The sequence below is a fragment of the Sebastes umbrosus genome, chromosome 2 (genome assembly GCF_015220745.1).
Source record: "Sebastes umbrosus isolate fSebUmb1 chromosome 2, fSebUmb1.pri, whole genome shotgun sequence".
NCBI classification, from domain to species: Eukaryota; Metazoa; Chordata; class Actinopteri; order Perciformes; family Sebastidae; genus Sebastes; species Sebastes umbrosus.
This window is the reverse complement of record NC_051270.1, coordinates 12760171-12785291: the sequence shown is the minus strand read 5'-3', so window position 1 is coordinate 12785291 and position 25121 is coordinate 12760171. Positions and strand designations below refer to the sequence as shown.

The window sequence follows — 25121 nt, the reverse complement described above, 5'->3', positions numbered from 1 at the left end:
TGTTACAAGCAGACAGGAGTCGCCAGTGACTAAAAAAAAAACAATAGCCCAGAGTTACAAGAGAGCTCCAATACCATCTAGTGGTGATTTCTAGCACACACACACACACAGAGAAAGAGTGAGAGAAAGTGTGAAACCAAAGAACAGTGAGTAAGTGGTGGGAAATGAAAAAAGGAAATCTATTTGTGCAAAAATTAGAGAGGATAAAATCTGTTCATCCCAGCACACCACCTGTTACCGCCTTCACCAAGGAACCTGCTAGAAATCACTGCACCGCCAAGACAAACTGGTTCAAAATCAGATTTTACCAGCTATTTACTCAATCCACTGCCCTCTGGGTGATCTCATGTGATGTATATTGTGGAAATTTCCTGTACTTCCTGTTGTTTAACATTGTGAATACGTGATGAGTTGGATGGAAAGAGATCGCACCTGTTTTGCTACATGGTTATTAAAATGCATTGAATTAAATCATCATACCTGAGTTGTAATGTTTTGGTTTTAAATAGATGGTACACTTTGAGCAACAGAGGCCCTTAAATGCACAGTTTAGGTCAACAAGAGCTACAGTAATGTGTGTCAGAGGCAAACCAGAGGGGCACGGCCATAAGTGCACTGCCTCAGTTCCTGGGGCAAAAAGGGTGCAAGGGTGTTTGTCCCCTTGGATGATGACGGCAGCTCTGGATAAAAACTGACACCTTAATCTTTTGGCAAAGAACACCATCTACTGGAAAATACAAGAAATGCATTACCTGGAAAACTAAGATCTACATAAAACAACTGCTTAAAGGGATATAGTTAGGGTGTTTTGAAGTGGGGTTATATGAGGTACTTACTCATCGTAAGTGTATTACTTACTATAGATGACGGCCGGCGAGCCCCCAGCTTGAAGAAACAGACAGGAGCACCGGCACTGGAGCAAAGCAATACAGTGCTGTGGATGGGGATGGCAGAAAAACATATTTTAGCCACCTAAACAAAATCACATCTGTTTAAGTGTGTGCTATATTTAGAATTTCTGACTGCAAACTGAACTGAAAGTGAAACGTATCCATACTGTTTTTGTCATATGAGTCTGCTGGCTTTGGAAAGAACATAGATAAATTTCACTTTCAGTTCAGTTCCCCGTCAGAAAGGGCTGTCTGATGGCAAGATAAAGCGGTGAAAATATTCTAAATATAGCGTACAATTAAATTTAGTCTTTCTTTTAGGTGGCTAAAATATGTTTTTCTGCCGTGCCCGTCCACAGCACTGTATTGATTTGCTCCGGTGCTCCAGTCTGTTTCTTCAAACTGGGGGCGTGCCGACCATTATCTACTGTAAATAATACACCTGCTATGGATAAGTACCTCATTCAACCACACTTCAAAACACCTGAACTATCACTTTAACTTATTTATGAGAGTTTTAGTTCCTAAATCAGTTTGCTTATCAATATGTTTAACTGTTCTTGAGATTTTGCATAGATTACTCTTCCAGGAAACAAATAGTTTTCCATTTCCTACTGATAAACACTTGCAATTAGAACAGAAGAAAGAGATATTTCATAAAATTCTTTATTTATAAACTTGATGCAAGTTTACAAATTACTTTACATGGTCAAAATCACCCTTGCAATGGAAAAAAAAACTGAAACCAAACCAAAGCATGCTAACAGTGCATAACTTTATAACCCGGCCACTGCAGTTAATGAAGCAAGGTAAAGAACCCAGGATCAGGCCAATTCAGACCTCGGACCAATATGTTGCTCGCCAAAGCAGAGAAGGTTTTTTTTTTGTTAGTCAGACAACAGGAGTCGTGTGAGAGAAGCTCAAGCAGACTTGAGTACACCATTATTCCAAAGGTCAGGTTAAAGATGTGGGGTTTACAATTGTTCTGATGGCACACAAATCTGAACTGCTACTTTTGTTGGGGAATCCTGGCATCTTTTAAAAAGGTAATCCAAGCAGGTGGGATGTCTTGTAATTCCATGCGTCTCTCAAAGTATCTGACCTGGTTCAATAAGCGGCACGCAGGGGAGAAATTATCCTGTGCACTGATGTAGGAAACCACAAGGTAAGGAAACAAATTATCGAAAAAAACGGATACATCTAGTCTTTTTAAACCACCCTACCCGACCACTCTTTTTGCCTTCAGTAGCTTGGGGGAAAAACACCCATTGATAGTATATTGACATGCAAAATACAGCAATATCAAAGAGACAGGGTAGATGTGCTCTGAACCCCTCATCAAGCGCAGGTTAATCTGAGGGTGGGAGCAAATCCCTGCTCCACATCTGATCATTCCAAAAAAACTTGCTTAATTAATTATTTCACCTCAAAGGTATTCAGAAAATCTAAGTGTTTTTTGCCTATCGGTAAAACAGACGCCTCATTTTTTTAAAATGGCCCAAAAAAAGATTGACACATTCAATCTTGCACTTCATGACGGTATTCTGAAGCAATCCTTTAGCAAAGTGTGCAGTATGTATTCCTGAGTTTGCTCCTCCAGGGAATGCAGGGGGGGTGGGCTTCGACAAAGTGACCAGGATGAAGTGATTAGTACGTTACCAATGGCATCACAACAGCTAACAACCATGCCAATGATCCATAGTCATGTTGGGATTTTCTCTTGTGGTGAAAACGAGAAAGGAGTGCGACATATCTTGTCTAGTCTAAACAAATGCCAGACATGTGCTGAATATGAACAGGCTGTAATGTTTTTTGTACCCATCTCCACCTGTTTTTGAAAGTTATCGGTGTGTTGTGACTGAGGTTAGTATCACTGAGGAAACTCTAACTTAAAGAAAAATGAGGAATGACTTGTATGAATTAGCATAACTAAGCTTTCTATGCTGGTTTTCAGGACAATATACTTAAAAACAATGCAAGTAACCACACAATAGAACACCCACAACAAACGTGTAACTGCATTAATTGGAATGCTCCACACAGTTTTCTGCATATTATTCACATTACATCAAAGACCCTGCGCGCTGAGGGGTGCAGCGGCGCCGGGAGTGGTTATGAATAGTAACCAGAGAGGTGGTAATGGGAAGAGCTGGGGTCCCTCCGGTGGCAAATCTGAACAAATATTTATCAAACCTACACAAATGATCTGGAAATGGAACAGACTCCAGTCGATCTTCCCAGGTGTGAAGCCAGAAGGTATATATGGTCGAGACTATTGCTGTGAATTTGAAACTCTGGGCTGCGTTATTTTAAAACCCAGCCGTGAGGTCAAGGAAAAGTCAGAAGGTAAAAAGGTCACTTTTTTTTCTCCAGACTGTTAGGACTGCAGGATTGGCAAAGTGCTCAGGATGTGAACCGGCTACAAGAACTAAGCAGGTGACTACACGGTTAAGCTGTTTAAGACTCATTTTCTTCAAAACTCCACAAGACTGTGTCTTCACTGCATAGCCTTACTGAGGTTCATCCGGTTTGAGTGATTAGATATGAGTAGTCAAACCTCTGGAATGCCAGAAAACAGCTGTGTCTATGCCATTATTGTTACGGCCGTCGTAGTTAAGAGGTGCCATCAAATAAAGGGGGAATGGTACTGTCGATGTTGCCAATAACATGAGGATTACAAATCAATATTATTTATAAAAAAAAAAAAAAAAAAAAGAACAAAACCGCAGTAGTCATTAAGCTTACATAAGATCACGGTGTACTTTTGTTTCCTTCTGCAAGAGTATCCATGAAGCAACTTTTTCTTATTCTAAATGGGTCTTGAGAAGTTGCAGTGCCCCTGCTGTTAATAGTCAAGGGTATATAGTAATACAGTCTTTGCCCAGTCAAAGACCCAGACAAGGTTACATTATAAACAATTAAATCCTTTTGCAGAAATACAAATTTACATGTTTACACGTGGAGTTAAAATCAACTACATTACAGTGTGATCCAAACCAAACACGCCCCTGCTTTTGCCTGGTCAGGTTTCTTGGGTTGCCAACCTACGACTGCGCCAAACCTCTCCTGCAGGGAGTTTGCTGGTCGCGATGATGACAGCGGTCTCCGACTTTGGAGCACAGCAGGATGCTGTTCTTCATTATGGGCTGTCCCAAGCCAGGCTGCAAAAAAGTCTCTTTTCTCTTCCTCCCCACCTCAGGGCTTCAAGCTTTAAAAAAGATAAGAGGTTTGAAAGCGAGCTAGCCTCAGAAGCGTGTTATTTCCAGAGGAGGGATCTTGGCTTTGCAAAGATAATACATGAGCACAATATTACAGAGGCCGTCCATGGAGAGAAAAGGTAGCGGTTCTTCCACCACCAGCATTTAAATGTCATATCCAGTCCACCACTGCATCACATCAGGGATCCAGTGTGTGGCCAGAGAGGCAGTGTCCGGCGACTGGAGCATCACACTGCCACTGCTGGCTGGCGGGTAAAGCCATGCTGCACTTTTCAACTCACAGCCAGCAAGTAACCTTGGCATGCTCGACGCCAAAACCAAAGGGTGAGTTTGCGCGCGCGATATTTAGTCCGCCGTTTTCCTGGAGTATGGGATGAATGTCGCAATGGAAAAATTAAAGATTGTATCAGACAACAGATGTACAGAGAGATAAATATTGAGGAGAGGACGCCCTTGCGAGTAGCTGATGAGCTTGGATGTAAATTTCAGGTGGGGGTGTGTGTGTGTGTTTATGTGCTAGTTTCTGGGTGGGCACTGAATGAGGAATTTGGTTTGGAGTTCAAACTCTCATGAAGAGAACGAAATGGTTTGCAGGATAGAAAAAAAATATTGGTCGCAAGGAAAAAAAAAAATCGAAGACATGTGGTCCCAGTGCAGGAAAGGCAGGAGTCTGTTTTAGCCGTCCTCTTTAGGGGGTGTGTACCAGCCTAAGGGAAAAAAACAACAACAAAACATTACTATACAGTTAACAAAAACAACAATCTACAGTGACATCACCAGGGCCCTGTTTCAGAAAGCGGGTTCAGTACCCTGAGATGACGGAAACTCTGGGTTTTCAGTTCCAGGAAGACAGGTAACTTAAACTCTGGGTCAGTTACCATGGTAACTGACTCTGTGAACCTAAACTGCTCGCTGGCAGGTTTTCTTCAACAAACCTTGAGCTTCTGTCTCCTCCTGCCAGACACACTGTTTTATTTCCTCACTGATTCAGTCAAAGCGCGCATCAGAGGTTTATTGTACGTCAGAATCTGAATCCACCAATAGTATCAGGGTTACATGTAGATGCTTTTTGCACATGCATCATTTTCTGCCTCATTGGCTTGTACCTGCATTTCCAACCATGTCTGGTTAGTCTGATAGAAAGTGCTCAGGGGTTAGGCCCAGGGCACATATGGTTCTGAATTTTTAAAAGCCAGGCTTTCGGCTCTCAACTTTTATATTCTACTACAATTAAATATAACTCAGTGTCGCCTGACAAAGTAAAAGTAATTTACATATTTTCACCTGCACTTCTGGTTATAAAATGCAGCTTGGTGTTTTCACAGAGGTCAAGGACAACAACGTACATTTGCATTAATACATCTTTGAGCAACTGACCTACCAGTGCTGTTTTTCCAATAAAATTAACTTTCAAATGTGAATGTTGATTCTTATCTTGTTGTCAATTTCATGTTATATTAATTGGATTTGATTGGGCTGTTTTATTCTGCTCAGCTTGCAAACAGACAAATATCAAATCAGAATGATCCAAGTCACAAAGCAATCAGTTCACATAGAGCAATGAGCCATGTCTGTGAAATAATGTTATAACATTTGTCATTGGACCTGAACATGACATTTTGAATGCCAGGGATTCGGTAAACAGCAAGTTATATAAATAAATGTAATGATTGTTAAGACAATTATTTAGTACATTAGTCATCTTCCATAATAGCCTGTGGGTAACCAGCGCACCTGTACACTACTACTACTCCCTAACAATGTATAACCAACACTTGTACACCTTTTTATATCAGTTCATTATAGATTCAGAGTTTATAGAAGCTTAATGGACATCAGCAATTATACACTTAAATAACACCAGAACTAAATACCAGTTATTATCTGTCATTATGTAGGTTAGTTCATATTAGCAGGAATGTTTAAAATACACATATACAGTATAGTCTAATTCTAGAGTGAATGAATGGCAGTGAATCACAAGCATGTTGTTTGTGTATTGCTGTTATCTATATTCTGCTAGCTACTATACAAATTGAGTGTAATAATGTGGACTATATGTATGTAAATACTGTCCCTGTTTGGTACATAGACAACAGTACAAGCAATAATTTCCCTCAGCCTTGGGAGGGATTTGGTTTCAGTAAACAAGGTCAGTAATGCACACTGTATGAAACTGGAGACAAAAACACTCACCGTTCTTTTCGTGGATCTGAACCAGGGATTTGTAGGACTGCTGTGCTCTGGCAAGATTGTACTGATTCTGCATTAAAAGATGAAAATGAACATTAGGAGTGTGCACAGGGTTTCATGACAACAGTACAGAACAGGAAACAGCAATAACAGTGGTTTTCTACAAGCAGAGAAAAAGCTCCAAATACAAGAACAAAACTTGTGTATGGCGCAGGATAAACTCGCATTCTCCCCTTGTTTGGCCATTCATAACAGACTGCTGTCACGCACACCTGGTCATCAATATTCACAGAAGACCTGGCTCTGCACAGGACTGCACACAATTACACAAGGTTTTGCACAAATCTATTTCTGACAGTAATTCACTGCATAAAAGAGTGTAGCAATGTTTATAGCTCCACACCTGGGGTAGGTTTCACAAAGATAGACTTGGACTATGGCTTGGATCAAAGTAATAGTCTAAATTAATCCATTGCACAATGCTATCTAGTTCTTGACTATCTAATTTGCCATGTACTCTGGGTAAATTAAGACTTTTTTAAACTAAAAAACATGGCTGACTGCTCAGACTGCTCAGCTCCCTTCACTCCAGCAAAAAATGTTCTGGAAGACTTTACAAGAACATTTTACAGGGAAAATTCAGCGAGAGCGTAACCTTTAAAACAAAACTTCCAGTAAAATAAAATCTCAAATTGAGATGCTGTGGCTTCTTAATGTGGCAGGGCTCAATACTTTGGCTAAGTCATCTGTCAGGTTTAGGATCTTTTCCTCGGGCAAAAAAAAAAAAAAAAAGACTCATTATGTCCTCAACGTGTCACTGCGGCCTCTAAAAACTCTTTCCTACTTAATTGCTCACTCCATGACATTGTTAGCAAACCACAAATTATGAGCCATATTTTCCTCTTATTTGTCTTTGGGTGTCACTAACTCTTACCATGGAAACGTGGCCCTTAGTTCTGAGTTAGCCTGGGGTAGGGTGGCTAACTTTTTAGGCTTACTGAAAGTCAGTTTTTATTTTTGTGAAACTGTCCAACTAGCAGATTAGGCTAATCTAAGTGCAAAACTAAGACTGGCCTAACAATACAGACCAGTCTAAACTGTCTTTGTGAAACCTGCCTTAAGCAGCCAAGTGAAACTTAATTTATGACCAATGGGGCTAAAAGTTGCTACATATACACTGTGTGGTAATAGCTTATCTAACCACATTTTTCAGTCGTCCTTCTCACGTGCGTCTCAAACCAACATGCTTCTATTTCAAATCAATACAGCAGTCTACTCAGGCCACATAATAGCACGTGTGTCATTCACGCTTTCAGCGCGAAACTGCAAACCAAAGTGTGTTTTTATGCATCAAGTCTATTTTCTTGCATTTTATGCCTTCAGTGGTTGTGTGTTGGGCTCTGAGGGCTGCAAAAACATGGGTGACCTACACTCAATACTCTGCCTGAACGCATCCTGTATAGACACAGGAGGACTGAATCTGCTCTGCTTACGTGCTGCTTTCACTGGGCGGGCTGTGTAGATAACCATTGTGTAAGAAGCCCCCGTTCACCTTTTCAAACTAAAGTGAAGTGGTTTCAGATTAAGTGCTTAGCCCCGGTTGAGACAGATCGTGACACCAGGTTGTCTAACATGGGTTGACCTATTCACACTGACAGCAAACACCGGTTTATCCCAGGTTACTGCGTAAATCTGAAAGTGCTATGAGGGGTAAAGATCCTCATGAATGCATTTTTCCAGTACTGGCAGAGCTTTAAAGCAGCTATAGTGTACAACTTACACATTCTCCTTAAAATGACACTCTCAAAACAAGTATTTTCACCTCAAACACAACACAGACACCTTACTACTGTCAGGCCTTGAGTGAAAACTGTTAGAGGTCCAATTTTATGGTTGACAAAAATACAACTCTCCGATAAAAATAACTTCACGTGTTCATTATAATGCTAACATTATGCAAAGAGCCTAAAAAAAGCAATGACCCATTTGCTCAAAGTTCTCCGAGTAAAAAACAAATTTTAGTAGCTATTGTAAGAGGCACTTGGTATTCAACTAATCAAAGTACCTCTTGCATTGTAACAGTGCAGAGGTTCAAATGTAAAGAAATAACATGTATGTTTCCCAAATAAACTTTATCCCAGTTGCATGTTATGCTAACCCAGAATTTATCAGATTGGGAAAAGATGAAAGTCAAACACAGGAAACTAAAAAAGTGAAAAATATCAACTAATTTAAGTCTGCGTCAGAACATATGACAAACTAAAATGGGATTTGTATCTGTGAGCTTCTGAGAGGGGTTTAAATATTTCTGTTTATTTGGTACTTAACTTATCAAACTCTGAGAGAAGCCGGTAGCCAGATTAGGTTTCATTAAGAAGGACATGACAAGTAACAGCACAAACAGATAAGCATCTACCTTGGCCATCCCAGCGGTGACACGCTGCACCTCCAAACCCACTCCAATTGGATTAAAAAAAAAAATAGCACATAACCAGCCTCGGCTGCAGAAACAGGAGATTCTCACACAGCACAACATGCCACCGTTAAGAGCCAAGGGACGCCTTTGTGTCAAAGCACTGTCATTGTGATCCACATCATTCCTTAGGTGAGCTCAACATTATCACAGAACATTTCCTGACTTGAAAAGAAACCTGCTTCACTTCACCTCACTTACTTACTTTATTGGCTCCAAACTGCACTCTGGCTTTTCCTTTGACTAAAGTGGCATTGATCTGCATGATGACAGACTCAATGGAATAGGCACTGCTCCAACCCTGCAAACAGGAAACCCAATGTCAATAGGAGTAGCTTCTAAAAATGTAAAACATGCAAATATTATATAAAGGTTATATTGAATATTATGCAGTGCAAATTCACTTTCATTTACGGCTTGAAGAAAAAAACACTTGACATACCTGTTTGGTGAGAAGTTCCATGCACAGGGCACCTCCTCCAAGAACATAACTAAAGCAAGAACAGAAAAAAACAAAAACACAATGAAGTCCTCTTCCAAAAGAAAGCACACGTTTAATCATTTTGTTCACTAACTCAGCCTCAACTAAGAAAACAGTCAATGGGGATGGAAGAAATTGTGAAAAGCTAAATGAACTCACCCTCCAGAAAGCACAGGCGAAACCACCCGGACAAACGGTGGATCAAAGGGGAAATTATCCTGTAAAGCGGGACCAGCAAAAATGTTCAATTTACAGACTTCAAAGACTCCAAAATGGTGTTTCATTTTAATAATGCAGAGTCGATGTTACTCACTTTATATGAGAAGTTTAGTAAAATGTAATCCATTCCTTCTTTTTCCTTTAGGACTTGTAAATCACTGTGTAAGGGGCTATCCGGATCCACCCTGTTGGTCATTAAATCATGCAATCAGTCTGTGTTTATGCTGACAGAGAGGAAAAAATAATATGCGACACAAGATCACACAGTTACTTACGTCCTTAGTTTGACGTGCCATTCATACAGGCTGTCGTTAACCAGCTCCACTGAATAGATGCCTGCAAAAGAAATTGATTAGATAGTAGTTCTCAGATGTCTCACAAAGCGAGGTCTGGTAAAAACTGTAATGATTTAATCTCCCTTTTCATGTTATAAACTGAAAGGTAATGCAGTGCATAGTGTATTTTAAGTGGTGCCTCCACTCTCATACCACTGTCAGTTAATTCTGTGAAGCCTGAATAATTGGAAGCCTTGTTCAAAGGTGAATAATTTACACAAGATAAAATACTTCAAAATGGGTCTCTGCCTAATTTTTAATAATGTGTTCCTTTATGTTTCAAGGAATGCCATAAAGCTATTGTGGAAAGCGAGTCGATGTCAAGTCAAGTCATTTGTACAGCCCAATATCACAAATTTGCCTCAGGGAACTTAAAGCTTTTACTTAAGCATACAAGAGATGGTTGCAAGTTACAATAAAGGGTGTAGTAACCTTATAGTATTGTCTGTACACCCACATGAGGGTGGAGCTGAAGTCATATGGACAAGTCATACAAAGTTAGGTTCCTTTTGAATTCTACACAACTACACTCGCTCTAAAATGTTCAGCTCTGATCGTGTAAACATCACAGCTCTTGTATTGCAATGCTTGACGTCAATCACATCAAGTGGATAGAATCGATGATTATTGTGTGTGAGGGTTTGTAGGTATGTATGCTTGTTTCCGTGTAGAGTTAGTTGAAAGTGTTCTTTTCACTCAGATCTGCACCAAAGAGCAGACCATTGTGCAGAGTGCATACCTGTTTTGTAACTCTGAGACCTGTAGATCTCTCTAAGCTCCTTCATCAGGCGGTCGGAGGCTTGCACTGAACCAGACACAGCTCCCTGCAAAAATTCAAAACAACAACTGTTACAATAAAAGACAAAGAACACGGTGCTTTGCAATCCACCGTAAGGGTAAACCTGTCATCTGTACTTAACGTGGGCCGACATCAAACAGAAAGCTTTATTCCACTAGACATCAATCAATATTTATATCGGTGCACCCCTTGAGAGAATGCCTCACTGATCCTCAAAGTATATATTTATAGAGAAAATTGTAACATGCAAGATAGGTTCCATATTCAGGATATAATTCAATATGTTATCAACCATAAGCCCCTTAATAAATATATGTACTTTACTGAATAAAGGCCAAAATCACTCACTACTCATTATATAGTGGACTATATAGTGAGTTCACCATTTTGTAGTGCTGTCCTAATGTATAGTGAGAATTATTATGGCTTATATAGTGGACTCAAATTATCCCACAATGCATTGTGAAAAATAGTGAACAATGATGATCACTAAACAGGCACTATATACCATCATGCAATGTGCTGAAGGAAAGAAATGGCAGACGGATGAGAGGAGAGAGAGCAGCGCGATTGAGACAAATCCATGAGTATGAAAATAATGTATTTAATGTGAGCAGAGCGGCGCATCACAACACAAACGGTCACAAAGTACGTTGTATTTATTAGTGTGGGAAAATACGCCAAAATGGCAGACAGCAACGAACCACCGCTTTACTCTTTCCGTTTTGACCTTTCACAATAAAAGCTCTAAACATATACACAGCATCACTGCTTACCAAGGGAACTTAAATGCACTCAGAGCATTTAACTAAGAGGCAACTCAACAAAATAACTTACAATATGTATTTATCACAAAAATACATTACAGTATTTATTATAGACGTTCAATCTGGCACGTTTTTATTATGCGACAGCAATGATGTAGTTAACGGCACAGAGACAATGACCAGAGTAGTATCCAAAAGTGTTTTTTAAATTTTGCCGGTGAGCTCACAACTGGATAGTGAGGAGGGAGTAGTGAATGATTTCAGACACCGCCAAAGACTTACATTCAAGTGGTCCTGCCTCTGGTTCTTTCGGATCTTCTCCAGGATGGCGAGATTCTCCTTCTCGATGCCATCATCCTCGGATTTCTTCCCATCCACAGGTTCCTCCTCTTTCATTTCATAGTGGTCCAGATCCTCTATGTCCTGTTGGTTCATATTCAATATTTTAGACATTTCAAATACTTTCTGGTTCTCCAGCAATACATGCAACATAAAAAAAAAAACGGCACAGGGATCAAAGCCAGTGCCAAGTCAAAAGATGTGATAAAACTTCCTTGTTCACTAGAATAACATCATAACAAAGAAAACATTAACATTAGCTCCTCAATATCCAGGATGACGAGATCATAATCAAATCAAACCCAAAGACAATAACAATGTGTATGTATTGGTGGAGGATAAGGACAGACATACCAATCAAAAACATGTTAAACATCTGAATCTTTATTAAATGATAAGCATAACATCATAACATTTCATTAAATAGCCCAACCTTCTAAGAGCCATAGGTTAGTTGTTTAGACCAAAGATGATAACTTACCTCTCCCATCTCCTCCTCCTCCTCTTCTTCAGATGTGACCTCCTCTGTCCCATGCTATAAACACATACACACACCATTAACAAGGCATTGAGTCAAACTGAATAAAGTCATCTGAAAGAGACTCCCCGAGCTGTTTATTTATTTATTTATTTTTCACACAAGACCACCTTTTACTGACCATAACCGCAGGAAGAGCCTATTGATCAGCTTAGAGAACAACTAAATCACCAAGGCCCTCTGTAATGTAGGCTGCTATTTCATTACTGAGCAAAATTGGTTTGGAAGTGAATAATAAAGACCACCTTATTTAAATATGTATGTCTTATTCCTTAAAAGTAATCGAATACTGGCCATGTCCTGGCCCTGCCAATCCATGTCATGCCATGAGGATGTATTTCACTAGAGCGAACTATGCAGCCTTGCCTTTCGGTCTTGTCCCACGGGGCCTGCAGGCAGGGGCTGGTCTAGCATCTCCACATCTGGATGTTGGGGAAGGTTGTACAGCCGACAAAGGTCACAAATGAGTTTCTTCAACTGCTGCAAAAGCTAGGAAAGAGAAACCACAAAGAGGAGGGAATACAGAGTTAGAAAAAAACATTCAAGATAGCAAATGTAGCTACACAGCAAATGCCACATGTCAGACGTGACAGAAACACTATCGCATTCATTAATAATAGTAGACTTAGACTACCAAGTCCATTTTACTTATACTGCCCAATATCACAAATTTGCCTCAAAGGCCTTTACAATCTGTACAGCCCTCTGTCCTTAGACCCTCACTTCAGATAATTAACACAGAGGAAACCACTTGGTTACAGTGATCAATCGCTTATATGGATCAAAAAGCTTGGGACAGAATCATTCCTATACAAATGCTGTTTAAATAATTTGCTTATAGTAGTCAAGTAGTCCACTTACAGTACAGCTGCGTGCACATCGAAATCATGACGGGAAAAACAAAGTCATTTATTCTGAATGACAAACAAATGTGCACGGAAAAAGCACCTGTGGTTGAAGTCGCCCTTGTCAAGTGGTCATGTAATACTCTCTTAAAAGTGAAACTCTGCCAATCCTCAAATGGCTCTGCGCCACCGTAGTGTGGGCAGCACATGCTTACGAACGGCGCCCGCCTCCCTCCGTGCCACACACCGGGTGAGCAAGCGAGGAGCCCCGGCAAAGGGGCGCCATTCATCTGCATGCACCGCCCGCACTGCAGTGACACAGAGCCGGCCAAAAACAGCAATTCCTCGCCCTTGGTGAGGGAAAAGGCAGAAGAATTGGCAGCGAGCCAGTAAATAGCAAAGTTGTCATTGTCATTCATGTAATAAATTTACAAATTAGATGGTAATCTGCATGATAAAGAACTACCATCAAAAATGTGGTTATAGTAATCATCCTGGAGAAATGTGATCACTATAAGCGGTTTCCATTGTTTAGCCTCATTATTTATTATATATATATATATATATATAATATATGTTACATTATATTAGATTATCTTAAATCACAGAATCCTGAATGCAAAACTAGCAATTTGTGATTGTAGGAGACAAAAGTTATGGGATGATTACATTATTTCCAAAGCAGTGTCTTGCAGGGCATTTGACCAACTGTGGAACAATGTAAAATCTTGCAATCTATAAGTAGCAATACAATTAGGATCAATAACTCTCACATATGACTTCAAAGTAAGGATTCACACATACAAACACTGACATTTGTACTCATACAAAAAAAGAGGAAGGCAACAATCATTTAGCTGCCATCAGCTTGTGTTCTGCCTTTGCAAATTTGGTGCAATTCAAATATACGATACCGCTAAACCATCTGTGCAACAGTAAGAAAATAGGTTGATCTTATCTATCCACAGGAAGGTAAGGTTTGCCCTTTACATAACTCACAACATTCACAATGTTGTTTTCTCTATCTGAATGTAGACTAAGATATGGTGCAAACTGCAAATGAAAAAATCTTCTGTCCAAAAAAATCCAACAGCACTTCTATAAAAAACACTTTTTGTGTCCTACAAACAGAGCAGCATGAATAAGTAGGCTAACTAAGATCAGGATGTCACTGCACACGCAGGATTACATGAGAATCTGCTTGTCACAGACATTTTGACCTCAAAGGTTGTCGCAATGATCTAATGTCACAGCCATTTGGTCTGCTGAAAACCTGCCTGTTTGTACTTGCCAGTTATACACGTTCAACCCATTCCCCAAGTGCAAAGTCACACACATTTATGCAGCACATGCAAGCTGTTTGTTTATGCTTGAAAGCCCATAAGAAATTTTAAATAAGCTCCAAGTTGTGTACATCTTGTGTGAATTTAAGACTAAAATGGCATTAACTTAACCTGTGGTGAACACTGTTTAACTAGTTCAACATTGCAAACACCTTGCAACAATGGTGCAAAAAATGTTAAAGGACAAACACTTTATGATATGTAGTCTAGAATATAAATATATAATGCAGTACTAAGTGAATAACGAATCTAAATGATAGCTCTGGCTTGTCTAACCAAAGTCCAAAATAAAGGAGTGGCTCCAAAAGATTATTTAAGACCACAATCAGCTGCCTCCTTCTGCTGAACCTCAACACAGCAGGCTGGCTAGGGCTGGGTATAGGTACTCGAATACCTCGACCTAAATAACCCAGTACCAAGTAGTATCGAAATGTCTCCAGTCAATTGATACCTGAATTTCATCCCTTTGTACCCAGATCTAGAAAAAAAGTATTATTTATATAGTTTTGCTCACATGCGTTCTTTGATTTAATGCGACATGTGATTGGCCCACCACAGCTGCAGCTACAATCCATACAGTCTGTGGTGTGGTGAAGTTGAGCGCGGTGTATTTGATGGAATTGGCAGTTCAGCGTGCCGAGATGCCACTAAAACTTTGGAAAGTATGGCTATACTAAACCTCTGTGGCACCTGATAAAAATAAATGCGATGGTGGTGGCATTTTACGCAACTGAATGCTTCCATTCACATGAAGGGTATCAAATGAAGTTTCAAAAAGAGGTATCAAATGAAGAACCCTATTAGTATCGGTGACCCTTTAAAAGATACTGGTATTGCAATTTTTTAAACGATATCCAGTCCTAACAATAATGCAAAGAAAATGCTCCTGCTGAGAGGCAGCCTGGTAAACCCTTTGTTTAGCCAAGCAATTCACTTAAAGCTGCAGTTGGTAACTTTAAAAATATGATAAAAAGGTCATTTTTTTATAAAACTTTATCCTGAAAGTAGTGCATGAGATTAATAATCTGTGAAAAAAATCATGTTTATCTGTGTCCTCCTGTACTCCTAATGGCATTTGCAAAATTTCACCACGCCCGAAGAAAAACAACCAATCAGAGCTGAGAAAGTTTGTGACCCGGCCACCATGTTGAAAACAGTCGAGCCAAAACTAAGCACCTCCCACCCGCCAGAGCAAACTTTCTCTTTTTACAGTTAAACAGCACACTAAAATATGTTTCTGAAAACATTTAAGACGAGAAATAGGCATTACAGTAACGTAATCTTGATTCATATTTGATCAGCCCTCCGTAGTTTGACAGTTTGCTTAGAGTTTGCGAGTTTCGCGAGCAGTGATTGACAGCCGCTGTACAGACTCCTCGGGTCTGACTGGTTGTTTTCCTTCAGGCAAGGTGAAATCTTGCAAATTCCATTAGGTGGACTAGGAGGACACAGAGGAACATGTTTTTTTTTTTACAGATTATCTGTCTCATGCACTACTGTCAGGATAAAGTGACGGTTATATAAAAAACATATATTTGCTCAAAGTTACCAACTGCAGCTTTAAGTCAAACAAAGTGTAGTCTTTTCATACCTCAGACATACCATGAAAGCCCTTTGGCTGCAGCTGCATCAGCTCTAATTTAATATACAAGGATATGTTAAAAATAAATCAGCTGGGAAATAAATAATCTGCTCATCATGGTTAATTTTTGTTAACTTGAAGCCAACTGCTGCATCACACGATAACCTAAGTCTTGTAGGAAAGTATTCACACAAAACCTAGTATATGTGTCCAGGCAATATTTTGGATCGAGGTTTTAAGGTTCACTATGAATACTAAAATTGTCAGTAGCAGAACCTCATAAAGTGTGCATGAATCGTCAAGTTTTTCCTCATTTTTGTTAACTTGAAGCCAACTGCCGTATCACACGATAACCTATGTCTTGTAGGAAGTATTCACACAAAACATACTATATGTGTCCAGGCAATATTTTGGATCAAGGTTAACATTCATTACGAATACTAAAAATTGTCAGCAGCAGATCCTCACGAAGTATGCATGAATCATCAAGTTTTCCCTCAATGACACAGTGAAAAAAAAACAAAGAGAGGATAACTACCAGGGTGCTGCCTTTTCTCACATCCTCCAACCTCTCCAAAACTTGCGCCAAGCTCGGGTCATCAGAGTCCACAAACCATATTGGAGGCGTAGATGGATAAGATTCCTAAAAGACAAAAACGTGACAAGTTACATCAATACATTTGACCTATATATTCACTTGCGTGTCGCAGGGCTAAACATAGAAATCAGAGGATATAGCGGCAAAAAACTGAAACATTAGCATTCAGAGTGCATCGTGAGAATAGAATAGAAAGCTTTATTGTCATTGTATTAAATAGGAGATTCACAGTTGCCACTTCTGGTCAGTGCTTTAAAACAAATACTTGACAAGACTAAACGAGGCAGATAAAACATATATCAGGTAAAACACACACACAGTTATATAAAGCAAATAAAACAGGTAAAGTAGATGTAATAAATAAATAAATATAAACAGTAGTGTAACACTAGAAGTATAAAATATAAAAAATAAATGTAATGTAAACAGAGGTAATTGCACTTGTAGAATAGTGTAGGGTAGATGTAATACATAAAATGTAAACAAAGGTAGTTGCACTTGAGGTATATATTATAAGATAAGATAAGATGAACCTTTATTAATACCCAGAGTGAATGGGTGAACATAGTGTGTGCAGTCCGTCAATAAATAAATGTAGTATGTACAATAAATAAATGTAATATGTACATATGTGCAGTCTAGTAAATGGTATATAGGATGTATAGTGTAAAGTAAGTGGTATATAGGTTGTATAGTATAAAGTAAGTGTATATTGGATGTATAGTTTAAAGTAAGTGGTATATAGGATGTATAGTGTAAAGTAAGTGGTATATAGGATGTATAATGTAAAGTAAGTGTATATAGGATATATAGTGTAAAGTAAGTGGTATATAGGATGTATAGTGTAAACTGGTATAAAGGATGTATAGTGTAAAGTAAGTGGTATGTAGGATGTATAGTGTAAAGTAAGTGGTATATAGGATGTATGGTGTAAAGTAAGTGGTATATAGGATGTATAGTGTAAAGTAAGTGGTATGTAGGATGTATAGTGTAAAGTAAGTGGTATATAGGATGTATAGTGTAAATTAAGTGGTATATAGGATGTATAGTGTAAAGTAAGAGGTATATAGGATGTATAGTGTAAAGTAAGTGGTATATAGGATGTATAGTGTAAAGTAAGTGGTATATAGGGTGTATAGTGTAAAGTAAGTGGTTTATAGGATGTATAGTGTAAAGTAAGTGGTATATAGAGTGTATAGTGTAAAGTAAGTGTGCCAGTGGTTAGAGCAATAAAGAATATATATTGCACAGTCAAATGTATTTCACATTCAGTGTAGCTAACAGTCAGGCTTTGTTTAACGATCCTGTTTAATGTTGGATTGTTAGCAAACAAATCCCCCAACACACCCAGTTATAAAGCAAATAAAACAGGTAAAGTAGATGTTACAAATAAATATAAACAGAAGTTTTACACTAGAAGTATAAAATATATAAAAATTAGATGTAATGTAAACAGAGGTAATTGCACTTGTAGAATATGTAGGGTATAGATGTAATGAATAAAATGTAAACAGACAGAGGTAGTTGCACTTGAGGTGTATATTGCATCAAGAATATATTGCAGAGACAAATGTATTTCACATTCAGTGTAGCTAACAGCTAGGGGTTGCTTATCAATCCTGTTTTGATATTACAGTGGACAATTAACAGTATATAGGATGTATAATGTAAAGTAAGTGGTATATAGGATGTGTAGTGTAAAGTAAGTGGTATATAGGATGTATATTGTAAAGTAAGTGGTATATAGGATGTATAGTGTAAATTAAGTGTATATAGGATGTATAGTGTAAAGTGGTATATAGGATGTATAATGTAAAGTAAGTGTATAGTGTAAAGTAAGTGTATATAGGATGTATAGTGTAAAGTAGGTGGTATATAGGATGTATAGTGTAAAGTAAGTGTATAGTGTAAAGTAAGTGTATATAGGATGTATAGTGTAAAGTAGGTGGTATATAGGATGTATAGTGTAAAGTAAGTGGTATATAGGATGTATAGTGTAAAGTGGTATATAGGATGTATAGTGTAAAGTAAGTGTATATAGGATGTATAGTGTAAAGTGGTATATAGGATGTATAGTGTAAAGTAAGTGGTATATAGGATGTATAATGTAAAGTAAGTGTATAGTGTAAAGTAAGTGTATATAGGATGTATAGTGTAAAGTAGGTGGTATATAGGATGTATAGTGTAAAGTAAGTAGTATATAGGATGTATAAGGTAAAGTAAGTGTATAGTGTAAAGTAAGTGTATATAGGATGTATAGTGTAAAGTAGGTGGTGTATAGGATGTATAGTGTAAAGTAAGTGGTATATAGGATGTATAAGGTAAAGTAAGTGTATAGTGTAAAGTAAGTGTATATAGGATGTATAGTGTAAAGTGGTATATAGGATGTATAGTGTAAAGTAAGTGGTATATAGGATGTATAATGTGAAGTAAGTGTATAGTGTAAAGTAAGTGTATATAGGATGTATAGTGTAAAGTGGTATATAGGATGTATAGTGTAAAGTAAGTGGTATATAGGATGTATAATGTGAAGTAAGTGTATAGTGTAAAGTAAGTGTATATAGGATGTATAGTGTAAAGTAGGTTGTATATAGGATGTATAGTGTAAAGTAAGTGCGCCAGTGGTTTGAGCAATCAAGGATATATTGCACAGACAAATGTATTTCACATTGAGTGTAGCTAACAGCCAGGGTTTGCTTATCAATCCTGTTTAATATCGGATTGTTAGCAAACAAACCCCCCTAATATTGAGTTACTGCGTAGTTCCTGCAGACACTAGCTATGGAAACTACGCAAAAAAACCTGCATAGCATCAGATTGTACAGTTGTTTCGTTAGCCTGGCTAGCATGCTAACGAAACAACAAGAGCAAGTGTGTATAAACCCGGGTGTTTCCTATCTCCCCTTCCTCTCTTACCGTGATATTACAGTGGATAATTAACAGCTTTTCTCCAGTTACGTTGAACTGGCAGCTCAGCTCGTCGGGTTTCCAGTCAATGATTCTGAATCGTTCGTGGTTCGGATCAAAAATGGACTCCAAAAACTTCAGCTCGGCCTTCAGCCCCGACACCGACATCTTCTCCACGCATCTCCGGCTGGCCGGGCCGCCGCTGAGGGTGAGGGTTAGGGGGGGGGGAGAAGTCGGGACTTATAGCTCACAATTTCTAAATTATTCTATTTCAAAAATTGCTTAAAATGTGGCAAAAGAAATAGGTAGCTGGATGTATAGAACCAGCTATGTCCAAATTTCAAACGAAGTAGCAGCTAACGTTAGCTTAGCTTATGCTAGCGCGTTAGCTTAGCTTAGCTCCGTTGTTGTTGTCTTTCCGTCTCCGTCTATTGTTGTTGTCTGCCCGTGATAACAACACTTCTTAAAGGTTCCCGTGATCGTCTCCTCACATCGCCATCGGACAGTTCCGTATTGTTTTGGCTTAACCCGGGGATACAATATCACAGCATCTCCCTGCCGATGTGAAGTTAGATCCTGCTGTAGGTTGTGGTGATTCTAGTGTTTTTCTTCATCTCCCGGTGTTCAACTGTAGCTGACGGCCTCTGGTGGGGGTTTAAAGATGGCGTCTCTCCCTCCCCCCCGGTACCGTTACCGTTCACCCGCAGCAGCAGCAGCAATCCCAGCATACAGCGCGAGCGACAACATTTAGTTATGTCAGGGTGTAAGAGAATAAAGCAAAAGTTTTAAAATCATTAAGTCAAACATTTAAAGAGGGAGAGGAGCTTCTATGTGATTTTTTTTTTTTTTTTTTTTTTGTAAGGGAAAAGAAACAATTTCCTGCTTCAGATAATACATACCAGAGTAAAACTGGTGCACAGAACTTAGATAGAGTTAATCCTTTCTAGTGATTAATTTTAATTTGGTACCATAAATATAGCTGGAATTATTTAGATTATGATTTTTTTTTTTGTAAAGGAAAATAACCAATTTCCTGCTTTAGATAATACATACCAGAGTAAAACTGGTGCACATAACTTAGATAGAGTTGGTCCTTTCTAGTGATTAATTTTAATTTTGTACCATAAATATAGCTGACATTTTTTAGATTACGATTTTTTCTTTTTTGTAAAGGAAAATAACCAATTTCCTGCTTCAGATAATACATAACAGAGTAAAACTGGTGCACAGAACTTAAATAGAGTTGGTCCTTTCCTGTGATAAAATTTAATTTGGTACCATAAATATAGCTGGAATTATGGAAATCATGTTTGTTGCAGTGTCTATCACAATTTGGACTTGATATTATGACTCAGCCATAGTGTTCAATAATAATAAAACACAACTAAATCAAACACAATCATCATTTTCAATTTTGTGTTTACTCATATGTACTCAAATATGTTTACTCAAATGTACAAAAAAAAAAGGTTGTTTCTGTGTAAATAGTTTACATAGAGTTGGGCCTTTCCAGTGAATCTTTTTTTAATTTGGTACCATAAATATAGCTGAAATTATTTAGATTACGTTTCCATGGACATTATGTTTGTTGCAGTGTCTATCACAATTTGGACATACTGTACTTGATATTATGACTCAGCCATAATGTTCAATAATTACACAACCAAATCAAACACAATCATCATTTTCAATTCTTAGCCAATATGGTTATGTGGGCCCCACATGGGTTATGCTGGGGCTACCTCGGTACCAAGTGGGTATGGCCCACTTGGATCAACTAAGTTGGTCCATGTGGGTCCTAGGTGGATCACTAATGGGAAATTAGTGCATGGGGCCAACATAGAAACTGTGGACAAACCCACTTACAACCCATATTTCAGCCCATGTAGTCCCCATGTAGTACCCACATAGAACTTAAAGCTGGGACCAAGATGGGTCTTGGGTATGTTGCCCAGATGGGCCCCACATAACACCCATTGTAATCCTGCATGGAATCCATGTGGGCAATTGACATTGGGTCATTATGGAACCCGCGGACAATCCCATATAGGGCCCATTTTTCAGCCCATTTACTACCCACATGGGCCCCACATACATACATTTGTGTTTACTCATATATGTACTCAAATATGTTTACTCAAATGTACAAAAAATATAGGTTGTTTCTGTGTAAATAGTTTACACAGGCTTTGTTTGACAATTTAAACAATTGAACATTTCAATGCACATAGTCAATACACCATTCTTATTGACTTTCTGTATTATCTTTTTTAATATATTTCAGTTCAGCACATTAGTTCGAATTGGCCTGAATGAGGCTATATGATCACAACTAATTTTAATTTTAATTCTAATCTGTATGTTCTTTTCTTTTTTAATGTCTTAACAGATGATCACAAGAAATGTGTCTGTATCATCTTGTTTACAATAGACTAACTGGACATAACAGGTTATTAAAAAGAAGAATATAACAGTGACTACACTTTGAAGATTTGAAGGTCATACATGTTTATTGTATATAAAAAAATATATACAATATATAGACATGAGCAATAGACATGAGGATGGCCAGGTAGTACAACATAGTCTTGCTAAGGAACAATAATCAGGTATGATATACACATCCAGAGTTCATTCATTAGTAGTCTAAGCCTACTTGTGTGAGCCCAGCCATCTGAGTTTTGTAAGTATAATAGGCCCAATCACAAATTATAGGAATTTTGAGTAAGATAGGCCTATTAATAATAATAATAATCATAATAATAATAATAAATTAAAACTTATATAGCGCTTTTAAAGAGCTCAAAGACGCTTTATTACATCTTAATGAGCATAAAATATAATAAATATTGACCTTAAATATGTAATTTAATGGGTGTTCAACGGAACAGTTATTTTCCCATCGCCTGATGCATACTGGGTTGTAAAAAAAATAAAAAAATAAAAATCTACTCTGCTCACAAGGATCCAGGAAAATAATATAGTCCACTCTCTGTGTCTGAATTGAATTGAATTGAGAAACCATAAACAGTGTGCAATGTCGGTAGTAGTACATGGTGCCCACTAGGAGGCAGTGTTGGCTCAATGTTTGAACAACTAGGGTTATCTTATGAAATCACTGATGTTGTTGTTGTTGGTGCTGCTCTCTTCTAACTGGTGGTTACTGTGTTTCAGGCTACATGAATATCTCTTCTGTTTATATTTATGTATTATGCAAATGTTGACATCATTTTGATGGCTGAACAAATGACAAAATTGTTTGCATGTTTGCCGGGAAACTACTCTTTGAATGATCGCTTTGAATGATCTTGTATTAAAACTTGTAAATATTTAGACTTTCAGGTTGGGAGCCAGACAGGTTCAATAAGGCAGACGGCAGAAAGTCTTCAGGAAGCAGTTATTTTAGTCCTCGAATTCAATTAGACAGATTGTGAGGGTTTCAGGGAGCACACCGAACCTTAAAAGCAAACTTTACTCTTTGTGAGTTAGTCTGTTATCAGGAAAGATTTGGGAGTAGCTGACTGGCCCAGAATAGTGCCGCGCTGTCACCTCTAATTATGCTATGGGGAGGTCTCCCTATCAACGGGGGAAACCTTTCTTTTACTTGGCCCTCCCCAAATTAGTATTCTGCGAGGACGCAGGTGACTCACTTTAACATTACTGGTAGAAGTTTGTTGCTTGGTGTCTAATTACATCAGCCCTGTCATACCTCTGGCATTCAGTGGATTGAGCAGAGGAATGCAAATAGCCTACTAGCTAAGCAACTCATATCAGTGTGCTGAAGTTGTTAGCCACAGTTTCAGTTCTGGAGCTGTATGTTGCAGTTTGAGGTTTCAGTGTTGAAGAACAACACATTGATTTGCCATTTTAAAGGCTCATAAACTAACGGCCGGGGGTGGTTGGCCCTGTTGTTCAAACTTATGCACGCCACTGGTGATGTGTACGGGCTTACAGCCAGTGATGGAAGAAGTACTCAGATCCTTCATTTCAGTAAAAGTAGAAATAACACAGTCTAAAAATACTCCAATACAAGCAAAAGTCCTGCATTCAAAATGCTACTTAAGTAAAAGTACGTATTAACTTCAAAATATACTCAAAATACCAGAAGTAAAAGTGTTTGATATGCAGAATGGCTCCTTTAAAAGTGTTATATTATTATAGAATATTATATTCTCTTTTTGTCACTAACAAGTACATGTAAGAGCTTTTTAATGTTGTAGTTCATCAAAATGTGGAGCCAAGAAACTGTGTAGATTAGTAATAATAACTTTATTTATATAGCACCTTTCAAAAACAAAGTTACAAAGTGCTTTACAATAAAAACATGATAAGTCATTAAGATCCAGAACTTAAGATATAAACAAGATAAAATAATCTAACAACAATATACCATCAGTTAAGATGTATGAGATTAGTAGTACTGCATCATATCAAATAAGTGTATATGGTTTTTTTTAATTGTAAAAAGTAACTAGTAACTATATGTTTTAAATAGATGTAGTGCAGTAAAAATAACAATATTTACCTCTGAGATGTAGTGGAGTAGAAGTATAAAGTAGCAGAAAATGGAAATACACATGTAAAGCACTAGTATGTCAACAGTGTACTTAAGTACATTACTTGAGTAAATGTATTTAGGTACATTCCACCACTGCCTACAGCTGCAGACCCGGGCCTAGTGTGAGCAGTGATGACCACGGATTGCTCTTAACAGCATTTTCATACCCTATGTGCAAATAAACTCTTACAATCTACCTGAACTCACTGACTGTGCAGTGAGGTCAGGGACTGTTAATGCAATGGTTCCTCAGGAAAGGTCAAGGTTCCAGTCTAGCAAACACTGTCAACTCATTTTTGAGGGGGTTTGGACCGGGAGAGTGGAGGTGGAGGTGGAGATGTAAAATCAACCAGGGTGGATGTGGAGAACACAAATTGTGGCCACATTTTCTTTTCTTTTTGTTTGGTTATGTATGCATCTGTATTAATGAGTGCGTGAGTGAGGGGTAGTGGCTGCTTTTGTATGTGCACTTCTGTTCATGTGCAATTAATAATCAATTTTGAAAACAGGGTATTGGTCAGACTTTGATCATAATAATTTATTCTGAGTAGATCACAAAGGTTTGAGTAATTATGAAGGGAAATTAATTGGTTCCCTGTTAAAATTATAATATCAAAGCCTACTTCCAGATAAGAAGATACGCCAGTTAAAAGATATTACAAGAGCTGAAAGTTATAATAAGCTTAAGATAGAGCACTCATTTACAGTATAAAAAAAAATCCTTAACTAGACTATCTCCGTTTATGACTCATATTATAGTCATATTGGTACAATAGCAACTGCCCTGATGACCTCAGTCTCAGCCAACTCGGTGGTCTCTGTTTGTGCACTGTTTTTGTTGTCTTGTTCATGTGGGTATAATGTTTGCACTACTGCTACTGTTCATTCTGTTTTGTTATATGCTGATGCATACCAGTGCACATAACTTATAATGCACATATTTATTTATTTATTTTTTATGACATACAACTTTTACTAGTGTTCTTATCGTTTGGGTATTTTTTACTCATATTTATTGTGTGCCATGTCTTATTTC

The 25121-nt window shown here is 38.1% G+C and overlaps 1 protein-coding gene across 2 annotated transcripts; it reads right to left on the bottom strand.

Moving 5' to 3' along the window:
- Positions 1 to 1540: 1540 nt before the first annotated feature.
- Positions 1541 to 20397, bottom strand: ube2q1 (ubiquitin-conjugating enzyme E2Q family member 1). 2 transcript variants are annotated; one of them, XR_005203642.1, is made up of 13 exons: positions 19537 to 20397; positions 16561 to 16665; positions 12619 to 12741; positions 12196 to 12249; positions 11658 to 11798; positions 10549 to 10633; positions 9750 to 9810; positions 9569 to 9659; positions 9415 to 9473; positions 9217 to 9265; positions 8967 to 9075; positions 6305 to 6371; positions 1541 to 4815 (listed from the first exon to the last, which is right to left on the bottom strand). XR_005203642.1 is itself a non-coding variant. In XM_037746957.1 (13 exons), the coding sequence occupies exons 1-13, from the start codon at positions 19693 to 19695 to the stop codon at positions 4784 to 4786; spliced, it is 1122 nt and encodes a 373-aa protein (XP_037602885.1). In that variant the 5' UTR covers positions 19696 to 20263; the 3' UTR covers positions 1541 to 4783. The 2 variants fall into 2 exon arrangements, 1 of the variants encoding a protein (XP_037602885.1); XM_037746957.1 differs by having other exon boundaries at positions 8980 to 9075; positions 19537 to 20263.
- Positions 20398 to 25121: the final 4724 nt, after the last annotated feature.